Raw genomic sequence first — 10,844 nt, forward strand, 5'->3', positions numbered from 1 at the left:
AAAAGCACCCCACAGCTTAGCTCGTCAGATACAGATTTCATTTGCGGTTCTGGCTTGCACAGTGCAACGCAATTTTCTTAAGATATTACAAGTAAAGTAGAGACTATTAGAGTGTACACGAGTTAAATACTATAAGGTTACTTGTTTATCTATTTTTATTCTACACTGTACGATTTGATGCAGATAACCAAATACTATCTCCTTTCAGCAAGACTCTATACAAGTAGATATAGCCAACCAAACAAAACATCTTGCACACCACCGTAGCCTATCCAGCAGTCCGGGTTCCATATGCCATACAGGCTCATAACCAAAAACGCTGTTACAGGCCGGGTTGATCCACGGGGTTTGGGCCAGCCCCAGCCCCGACTCCGGCCGTTTCCGGCCCAACGGAACAAGGCCTCACTCAATCCGACGCCTCCTCTCTCTCTCTCTCTCTCTTTCTCGATTCAGTTCGTCATCGACGCAGTCGAAGGGAGTCGTCGGGGGCTAGCTGGTCGAGAGCTTGTCCGGCGGCGGCGCCCTTGGAGGCAGAGGCCAGCGGGCAGAGAGGGGATCTCGTTGGGGGAGATAGGCCTTAAGCAACGGAGGCGATACTAGTATTTAGTCGCCTACTCAAATTCTTCCTGAAATCCACCAAAGCCCTGTCTCCCCTCTACTGGTTCTGAAAGTGGAGTTCCATCCGCTCGTCAATTGATTTATTCTATTTGCTGGTAAGGAAGCGTTGGTTTGTTTTGGCCGTGTAGTTTTAAGAATTAGATTCCTTCGGTTTCTCTTCAACATGCGCAATTTGTTGCCACTCATGTCTCATTTGCTGCGTGTCATGTATACAGAGTTGGCCTCCGTTACCTCCATGTCGAAGCTGCGAGCTCTGTGGCAGGCTTCCTTTAACGCCACAAAGAGAGGTAGGTTCTTCCCACAAGTCAGACCTTTTTGCTGTGCCCGCTATCAAAGTCTGGTCCATTTCCTCGATGGAACACTTGTAATGGTGCACGTAGATGCGCCGTGCATAGTCTTGGTGCTGTTGTGCTGTTAAATGATAACCATATAAGGTGTAGTAAAGGTCATGGATCTCTCCCTGTCTCCCGAGCATTGAGTACAGCGTAGCCAGGGTGTAGAATAAGAATTTTCCTAGTGATACTTTGTAATATGATGAGTATTATACATGATATGAAATTTGCAAGCATATCAGATTGTCAGCTAGATATTAATGCCAGTTTGATTCCATATGTACCAGTAGTAGGCTTGAGTCGTCTTAGTAGCTGACTACCTGCTAGGCTGCTACTCATGCATTGCAGATCTGAAATAGATGTGTGGTGTGTGGAATTCATGGTGCCCCTGTAGGAATAGCATGTTTTGCTAATCTGTAAACAAGGAACTTATGGAAATTCTGCTTTTAAGTGTGCAGAATAAACTCTTCTGGAAAATACATAACCTCCTTAACTATCTTGGTCTTTATTAATTCTTTGTTCTATATGCTTAATTGTCAGCTCTTATATGGAGTTCAGATGATCTAATTCCGCCAAGTGAAAGATGTATCTTCAATTTCAACTCAAAAGATGAGCTGAAAAGGTGGCATTTGTACTCAGATTCAGAGTATGGAGGTACTGCCTCACTTTCGAATTATATACTTTTATAAAAGTTACTAATTGCTGCAGTTTCTCTAAATACTGATCTGAATCATCTGATACTATAGTATAATTTGTCCTTGTGCTTTGTGACTGATTGGCTGGGAGATACTTTGTGTTGAAAATGCTCCTGTGGTTTTGTTCTCAGAATATGTTAATAAGATGCTCTTTTGAGTTTCTGATGGTTCACAGTGGAAAAATGTATTGCAGTTCAATCTTGTCCTGGTAGCCCCCAGTATATTACTTCTAGAATCATCCTACCCCTGAGTCTTCCTAATGCAAAATCGTTTTAAAGGAAACATATTACAAACTAGTATAATACATGGAGATATAGGAGAACATACTCCATTGATTCATCGGTTCTCCCTTTGCTGCCTGCATTTTCTCCTTTCTCTGCCATAAGCATGAATTATATGTAGGGTTTATATATAACACTATTATAGCTTGCTTTCCAGATAGTGATCCAAATGGGAGTCAACCACCCCTTGTGTTTATCACCACAGGATACTTGACTGCGTAAACTGGTGCACTACTGTATTATCTTCTGCTGCTGCTAGTTTCGAAACCAGTGGATCAGATAGCTGACTAAGAGACGGTATATATTACACGGGTGAACCTTTTCTGCAGGAACAGGAAAAGCATTTAACACTTTAGTTTGTTGTGCACTCATACAGTTGTGCCTTAGAATAATATGAGTGGACTTGTGAATTTGATAGACCATATTTCCCTACAACAGATAATACCTTACATGTGTAGTAATTTCTTATATTTTTAAGGACATTTTTCAGCTTTGCTGCATATACCTAGCTTCTTGTTTACATCTATGATAGAATATAACTGGACAAAGTTGTTATCCAGGTTTGTCTTCTGCATCCTTGGAAATAACTGATGGCGCTTCAGTTGGAGATACTCCATTAACTGGTAATAATTGTTCTACATTCTTAACTTTTCCAGCTTGTGCCAATCATTTGATGTTCAGTTTGAATTGAGTACTTTCTGGTACAAGAGAAAACAAATGATGTATCTGTAGCTTCTTTTGTTTAGTATAATAAACCTCATTAACCTTGAATTGTTTTAGTGGTTTTCTCAGAAAATGTCTGAGGCGAGTCCAAATTATCAGTGGATACTTTAGTAATTGAATTGAAACATGCAATTTTTTTTACTTATGATTTACTTAGACTGGTTTGTAAGGTAACATGTGTATTCTTGAAGGTGTGTTTTCTGGTAATCTTTCTTTGGATATGTCCGAAGAGTCAACATGGAGGATCAGGCGCTATGGATTCTGCGGGATGCGATCAAAGAAGGTACATTTTTCTGTTTTAGGGCGACACTGGGGTACTAACTTGGTTATTACTTACGTAAATGCTTATCCCATTTTAGCAATGTTGTGCTATCCTTATATACACAAATGTTGCCACCAATGATGGTAAAATATTTCTGTGGTAGCTCTTGAAAAGTGGTTGTCAAATACTCCCTCCATTTCAAATTGTAAGTCGTTTTGGTTTTTCAAGGTAACTTTTGTTGCACACCTAGATATACATTTTTTCTAGATACGTAGCAAAAAGCCCGAACGACTTACAATTTGGAACGGGGGGAGTACTAACCAAATATAACAAAATAGAAGTTCTTTGAAATGCCACTGCAAATACTAAGCATACCCTATCTAGGCTTAAGAGGGTTGAACATCCTAGGGCTTTAGATCAAACTCTTTTGTTCTCTGGAGGTCAGTGAAGTCATATCAAGTGTCTTAGGATTCAGTAAATAATGCTTAAGACTACCTTATATAACTCTACAAAATAAGGAATATAGATGCTTATTAAGTAATGCTAACTGAATGTCAGCAGAAGTTATTCTGTGAAGTGCTGATTAAAAAAAAATCCTTTCTGCTGTTTCAGTTTGATGGTTTCATTGACCTTGATGCATATGATACAATAGCAATGAAGATCAAAGGAGATGGAAGATGCTACATATCTACCGTATGTTTTCCCACATAAGAGTTACTTTTGAATATTTGATGCCCAGTCAGTATCGTTCTGCAGAATCTGAAATTTTAACTACAGATATACACAGAGAATTGGGTGAATTCACCCGGACAACAAGAAGACAACTCATGGCAGGCTTTTGTGTACATACCCCAGGACAGATGGCAAGTCCTGAAGGTAAATTATCATTTGCTATCATTCAAAATTCGAAATATGCATTCTTTTTATGATGAAGAACCTGTTCCCATTCCATACAGATCCCTATTGATCGATATTTACCCACATGGAGAGGAAGTGTGATCGAGGCAAAGTTGGAAATTAACCCTGCTCGAATTGTGGGGATGTCTCTCTCTGTAAACGCAGAAGGCGGTGTTCCTGGTGCCAAGACTGGGCCTGGTGATTTTAGGCTTGAGGTTGATTGGATCAAGGCGTTGAGAACACTGTGACCTCCACAAGTGGTAGTCTTATTTCACTGCTTGAGTTTCACATCGGCTTTTTCCTTCTCTTCTGTTTCATCCAGCTCCGGCGCCGCTGAAATTTTATCAGCCGACCAAAACAACAGGAGTAACCGTAGCACAGGCTGCCAACTCCTGTATGCACTTTTTGGTGTATGAAATATTTGTTTTTGTACTAGTAGCGCGGCTTCTGCAGTTCGGCACCAAGGAATAATGTATTTTGCTTTACTTTTGAGGTTTATGAATACAAAATGATCTAAAAATGAAGCATTTTTTTTTCAGTTCCCTTTGGACAGACGTTACTTTTCTCGCTAGTATCTGATCGGGCGATCTAATGATGTGCATTCCACCCTGACGATACTGCCAGAGTAGGATTCAATTTAATTATTATTTGACTGTTCAGAGTACTACTGTTTGATCATTTGAATTACTCGTAGACACGTTCACTTATGATTTCACGGAAACAACTTAGAAATGCATGCTAGATGCCCGCGCTGTAGCAGGAATGCAGGATCCACAATTGTTAGCCGGCTTACAGCCTGTTCGCTGGTTGGTTTCTGGGCTGGCTGGTGCTGGTTTATTGTGAGAGAAAAACACTGTTGGCTGACTGGTTTGGGCTGGCTGAAACCAACAAGCGAACAGGCTGTTAGATTGCATGTTTTGCTCGTGTTAAAGTGATCAGTTTAGACCTCTTTGGTCGACTAACACATTTCTACGTCATTCCGTATTGGTCAGGATAGGAGGCTTCCAATCAAATGCGAAATGGTGCAGATGGAAGTGTAGCCAAGCAAGTCTTTGGTGAGAAATGTGTATACGAAATAAGTTGAATTAGAGAGCAGCTGAACCAGTCTGGTTTAAAACCTGTGACAGTAAGCAATGGAAACTTCTACACACGCCTCATGGAGAGGAGTTGAATTACATTCAGAACCAGGATGCTAATTTGCACGTTTTCCTCGAGTTCAACCCATCAGACATTCAGACTGGATTTGTTTGATCGAAGAACACATGTTTTCCACCAAAAAGTACTTTAATCCCGTGACAGTAGGCAATGGAAAGTTCCCATGGAGGAAAGGAAACAAACAAGTAGCGAATTCAGAGCTCTCTCTTTACAAATGGAGACGCAATGTGATCATGATCATGGACCACCAGGAAAACAAACGAACAAAATAGGCAACGCCGCCGACTACAAAGACAAGCGGTGAATGGAGACGACTAGTCCTGCTTGAATGTTGCATGTGCGCAAAACAGAGGACGGGGCAGCCTTGTCATCCTTCGATGAAGCCGGTCATGCGCAGCACGGAGTTGCGCAAGTGGCTGAGCTCGCGCGCGCGGCCGGGACCCGACCGCAGCGCGAACGCCGCCGCCGGCCCCTCCAACCGCCTCCGCGAGACCAGCACGTGCGGCGGCACCATCGTGCCGCTGCCGCTCCATCCACCGTCCTCGTCCTCGTGGTCTCGGCGTCGGGCCGCCGAGCTCGCCGCGGGCCTGGGAATGTCCACCGGCCGCGAGCCCGGATGGATCGTCAGCCTCTCAGGGACGCCCCGCGCAGCCGGCGTTCTGGACCGCGGCGCCACGGACCACGAGCTGCTGGGCGTCGCGTCGCCGTCGTCGTGGGGCGCCTCCGGCCACAGCACCTCGGACTCGCACAGCTCCTCGGCGGCGCTCGCCATTGCGTCGTCTGGTGAGCTCCCGGCTCCCGCTGCGCGGTTCGGGGTCGCTCTGGAAGTTGTTGGAATGGATGCTTGGGGCTCTGGGAATGAATTCGCTTGGCTTGTTGCGGTGCGCAAAAAGGTTTCTCGTGCGCCGAACCGGAGCGGGGAGGGGCGCTTATATATAGGCGCAGCGTGTTCATTCCCGGCTGCGCGAAGCTTCCCACGTACGGCAGCAGCCGTGTCGTGAGCGCTGTGGGAGACAGAATTTTTTTTAAAAAAAATGGACGGAAAAAATCGCAGTAAATTCTGCCAGGTTTGAATCGGATATTCGATCAGACACAGAAGACTCACGGACCGGGCGGGGTCAATGAATTCTTTGATGAACGAACCGGCTGCACAAAAGAAGAGGTGACGCGTCAGACCAACGGACCTGCGTGTTTAACAAAAGTATTTTTTTTAAAAAAAAACAGAGAGAAAACCCAGTCACTTTAGGTGTGGGGAATTCATTATTTTTCTCGCTGGACAAGATAGTGGTAGCGTTTGTTTGGCGGTATAAAGATTAACATCAAATTACATTTGGCTGAAGATGGCTCCAACCTCCTCAGCAGCAACTCAGATGCACCAATCCTACACGTTGGCGTACTTCCAGGTAGTTCTATCGAAATCCGCGGTGTCGATGCGTTGCTCTGTCGCGCCGCAGCCGCACACACAGCCGTTGGTCTTCAAGCTGCGTTTAGTGCGTGAAATTTAAAAATTTGGCTACCGTAACATTTTCATTTTTATTTAACAATTAGTGTTCAATTATAAACTAATTAGGATAGTCCCAATGGTGCATTGATGATGGTTTCTATCCTCATTAAATGACTTGCCACGTAGGCAAAACGCTGACATGGCAACGTAATTAATGAAGAAAGAGAACAAAAATCATAGAAATAGTTTCTTCACGATGAAATCAGGTCTACTCTTAACCCAATGCACCAAGAAACCATGAAATCGCCATTGGGGAGAAACTACCAGTTTCTAGGGAGCTCGTGTCGCACTTCCATTGGAGAAAGAAGATAGAGTTGGGAAAGAGAAAGAGAAAATAATTATTACTCATAGAAACCATGGGTTGAAAAGCAGTACTTTTTTAGTGCGGTATCTTATGTTATACAAACTACTAGTTTTTTTCATTGGGACTGTCCTTAAACTCAAAACGTTCATTTCGCAATTTCCGATCAACCTGTGCAATTATGGAAGCGCGACGCGTTCTCCGGGAAAAACGACGGGCCCATCTTGCGTTCTCGCGATGATTGGAAGGAGAAGGAGCGCGTTATCCGTGCTGTACGTGAGGCTGGCTGGCTGGAAGAGCGAGCAGGTGGCGATGGGATGGATGGGGGCTCACGCCTCACGCCCACATAACTTTCTTTACAGATGAAGGGTTCTTTCAAAAAGAAAACCTTTCTTGCAAGGTGAACACTCTCCGCTGGAGATTTAGAACATGACCGTGTCAGTTGCTTCGGTTGCCCAGTGACTAGTAGAACTAGTAAAGAAATGGCTGAAACCACATAGCTAGAAAAAACAAAGGACATCCACATCTCGATTGTATGCTGCTGATGCTGATACTCCGACGTGTCCTATCTGTCGACGTGCAGCGTAAGCCCGTTGGTTGTTGCGTTTTCTAGCTAGTAGACGAAACAATGGACGCTTCTGGTAAGTCGGTCAATGATTATTTCGCTAGTTTAGCGTAGCAACAAACATGAGGCTGGGAGAATGAACAGGTGGAGGCGTGGCGCAGAACCTGAAATCTTAAGAAATACTAGTACTAGTACTTTTTATTAAGTGTACATGTAGGTAGTTTCCACATCTGTGCCATTGTGGGCAAGGAACCCAAACCAGCGTGCTCACGTCCTGGACTCCTGATAGGGCGGCGGGGACTAGCCAATTGGGAGGATTCCCAGTTCCTACAGTTTCGTGTAGACACCTGTGCTAGTGTACACCTGGACAAGGGTTACTTGCAGAGGTAAATTTCTGCGTATCAACTTGGGAGAAGAAGATAATGTTATATATATGTACGGGATAGGTATGTTGAGGTGTGAGTCACCTCATAGGTGTAAATCTTATCATCAGAAGGTTTATAACTTGAAAATTTCGATTCTTTCTGAAGATATATAGGTTCCTTCTTCAAGGACAAATTACTAGCCTATACTTCAGAGACATCTCTTTCCATTCGAGTAAATCTTATCATCAGAAGGTTTATAAACGTCTTCAAAGTTGAACTGGGTGGAAACTGGAAAGATATTCGCTAGCTCCTTGTTTCTTCACACGAGATGAGCAAACGTAAGTTCATCTGAATTCCGAACAACTGAACCTAACTCTGCATTGCACTGCATTTTACTATCGCCGTATCACACACTGGCATCCACCGTCCGTTCCTTACTACACGACAACCTTTAGAACAAAATAAACGTGGCCATTCTATCCATGCATATTATTCCAAGATCTAGCTCGGATATTTCAAAAAAAGAAGAAGATCTTTCTTTCACTTTCTGTCACGTTAATTCACACACCAGCAAAAACCTACGAACTCAACACTACTTCGTTCTCCGAGTGAATTGAAACGGGAGATCGAGCATTTCGTTCCCACAAATTCCGTAGCACTACTCGCGCATCTTCCTCGCCCTGGCCCTCCCGCTGGGCACGATGAGCATCATCATCAACGCCTTGTCCCTCTTGGCCCTCCGATCGACGATTACATGTGGCGGCATGAAGACATGGCTGCCGATGACGGTGCTACCGGCACCGACGTCGCTGGCGTGGCTCGCGCTAAACTTGCTCGATCCGGCCCGTTGTGCTCCGGTGCCTCTCGCAGCAGTGGCACCGACGACCTTCTTCTGGCCGGGGATGTCGATGGGGGAAGAAGCTTTCTGTCGGACTTGCAGCTTCAACGGCGCCTGATGCTCGCTATCGTCGATGTCGTCCATGCCGATTTGAGAGAAATACAACCGGGGCGACTCCTGGAAATCTGCTGCATCTGGCCATAGGATGTCCGCTTCTTGAAACTCTTCCTCTTCCTCCTGCAGCTCGGCGTGCAGCATCTTCTTGCTGCTTGACCTTGACTTGCTCGGGATGTTTTTTGGTGAGGATAAGAACGTATTAGTACTAGCTAGTGGAGGTATTCATGTATGTCCTGAACTATCTATGCCCTGTTGCTTATAAGCCGTATTTTTTTATATCAGCCAAGCGAACAGGGCATCTAATCGTTCCAGTCATTTTCCCTGTGTCGATTATATAATATAATCATCATATCGGCTGGCGATTGCCAGCAAGTTACTGCATCTGTTGCGGTCTATATGTACTGTTGTTTGAGCGAGTCAAGAACCCAATAGAGGCAGGTCAGGAGTCAGGACCGCTGAATCAGCAGCAACCCGTAAATCCAATTCTAGCTTGTTTGATCCAGATGCATGGGCGAATGCACTGATGCACATGGCTGGTCTACATCAACACACTGCACACACACATAAGACTGAATGAAATCCACCTCACATTTCGTATGAATTTACAAAAGGAATACAAAACGCCTTGCCATCAATCAATTCTTTGTAACCTCAATCTCATCTCACAAAAGGAAATCAACCAATCATGGACTGACTCGAACAGTGTGATAGTATATTCAACCGTTTGGATCGGGGGATGGATGGGCGCTTGCTTGCTTGCTGGTCGCTGCATTATTATTAATGCTAAGCTAATCAGCGAGGTGGACAGGACAGCCAGAGCCAGGGCCGACGACGCGTGCCGCTGGCTGAGGCTATTGGCTAGCTCTCGATGAAGCCGGTCATCCGCAGGACGGAGTCGCGCACGCGGCGCAGGTCCCGGCCCTTGAGCGTGCGGCCCTGCCCGGAGCACACCGAGGACGCCGCCCTGCGCCGCGCCAGCAGCTCGTGCGGGGGCGCCGCCGCCTCGCCGTCGTCTCCCTGATCCTCCCGGTTGTTCGTCTCCCGCCGCGCCCCCGAGGTGGCCGGGATCTCGATGGGGTCCGTGAACGGGCGGCGCTCCCGCTCGGCCTGCTGCGCCCACGCCGCCGCGTTCTGCGACATGTGTTTTCTCAGTGATCAATCAGATCAACCGCGACGACTTAGCTTGCAACTAGAGTGTAGTGCTGAAGGAAATGTGATGGTGCTCTAATGGTTTTTGCCCAAACCTCTCTCCGTCTGCCGCTCGGCGTGGGGCGAGATATATAGGGCGCGGCGAGGCGCCCGAGCTGGGACGGACGACTTCGCCCGGCGGCCACCTAGGCCTAAGCCTGCTTGCTTGCTGGCTGGCTGGCCGGCTAGGTGCCCGTCCGTCCACCTATAGCTAGCGACCGGGGTCGGTAGCCAGGTTCCGTGTGGCGCTGCGCCGCTTTGTGTGACAGATAAGTATGCGATGCGGCGATGATGGGCCTTGACGTACGAAACGGAAAGGAATAATTCGGCGGTTGAGGTCGACCGATCGGCGGCTGCGATGCGCCTGCGCGCGCGGGGGCGGTCCGGCCGGCGCGCCGGTGCCGTGGGGGAGGCAGGCATCAAGGGCAAAGCCATATTCCAACGTGTTCCTTTTCCTTCCCTTCCCTTCCCTTGCGGTTCAGTTCTCAGGCGCGTTCGGTTGTGTTGTGCGGCGGCGCAAGTTTGGCGATCTTCGCGTGCCAACTCGTGCTGCTTTTCCGATGTGCTTTTGCCTTTTGGACATCGTATGCTATGCTGTCATCCCTGACACCTGTTCGTGTTCTTTGTTCTGTCCCTGGCGCCAAGAAATTAAAGCTGATCGGGTCGCTTCCTGTTCCTGGTCGTCGGTTTGGTCATGACTCATGACGGAGAATATGCTCGTGTTGCTCTCCCACGTGTGCGCATCTGCGTGCGTACGCGCACGTTTCCGAACGACACTGACGTCTTGCCTTGCGAACGACACTGACGTCCGGAGAAAGATAAGGGTTTGCAACTCTGCATTGCACGCGTCGCGCCAAGACTAACAGTGCCATGTTGTTCGCACACGTCTATTTGGTTTGCCACCGATCGATCAAGTCACCAGTCGGCTTCTGGTAGCCTCATTGCATATATGCATCATCTCTGATCAATAAGTTGGATTCAAACTGGCGAGCGTCTGCACGGC

General features: G+C 46.6%; 3 protein-coding genes across 3 annotated transcripts; 1 reads left to right on the forward strand and 2 right to left on the reverse strand.

The window, feature by feature from the left end:
* Window positions 1-440: 440 nt before the first annotated feature.
* Window positions 441-4,332, forward strand: LOC136458912 (probable complex I intermediate-associated protein 30). Its single transcript, XM_066458818.1, has 8 exons — window positions 441-713; window positions 834-905; window positions 1,491-1,604; window positions 2,487-2,549; window positions 2,841-2,932; window positions 3,524-3,604; window positions 3,689-3,787; window positions 3,868-4,332. Exons 2-8 carry the CDS (start codon window positions 854-856, stop codon window positions 4,054-4,056), a joined length of 690 nt encoding a protein of 229 aa, XP_066314915.1. The 5' UTR covers window positions 441-713; window positions 834-853; the 3' UTR covers window positions 4,057-4,332.
* Window positions 4,333-5,112: 780 nt separating this feature from the next.
* Window positions 5,113-5,855, reverse strand: LOC136458913 (protein S40-1-like). Its single transcript, XM_066458819.1, has one exon. It carries the CDS (start codon window positions 5,733-5,735, stop codon window positions 5,331-5,333), a length of 405 nt encoding a protein of 134 aa, XP_066314916.1. The 5' UTR covers window positions 5,736-5,855; the 3' UTR covers window positions 5,113-5,330.
* Window positions 5,856-9,155: 3,300 nt separating this feature from the next.
* LOC136458914 (protein S40-1-like) lies at window positions 9,156-10,011 on the reverse strand. The gene has a single exon (XM_066458820.1). The coding sequence runs from the start codon at window positions 9,791-9,793 to the stop codon at window positions 9,512-9,514; it is 282 nt and encodes a 93-aa protein (XP_066314917.1). The 5' UTR covers window positions 9,794-10,011; the 3' UTR covers window positions 9,156-9,511.
* Between the last annotated feature and the right edge of the window lie 833 nt (window positions 10,012-10,844).

Source organism: Miscanthus floridulus, chromosome 6 (genome assembly GCF_019320115.1).
Source record: "Miscanthus floridulus cultivar M001 chromosome 6, ASM1932011v1, whole genome shotgun sequence".
In the NCBI taxonomy this organism is placed as follows: domain Eukaryota; kingdom Viridiplantae; phylum Streptophyta; class Magnoliopsida; order Poales; family Poaceae; genus Miscanthus; species Miscanthus floridulus.

Coding starts and splice junctions, on each gene's coding strand:
- LOC136458912 (XM_066458818.1), top strand. CDS start 854: ATGTCGAAGCTGCGAGCTCTGTGGCAGGCTTCCTTTAACGCCACAAAG. Junction 906..1,490: donor CTTTAACGCCACAAAGAGAG/GTAGGTTCTTCC, acceptor CTTAATTGTCAG/CTCTTATATGGAGTTCAGAT. Junction 3,605..3,688: donor GAAGATGCTACATATCTACC/GTATGTTTTCCC, acceptor TTTTAACTACAG/ATATACACAGAGAATTGGGT.
- LOC136458913 (XM_066458819.1), bottom strand. CDS start 5,735: ATGGCGAGCGCCGCCGAGGAGCTGTGCGAGTCCGAGGTGCTGTGGCCG.
- LOC136458914 (XM_066458820.1), bottom strand. CDS start 9,793: ATGTCGCAGAACGCGGCGGCGTGGGCGCAGCAGGCCGAGCGGGAGCGC.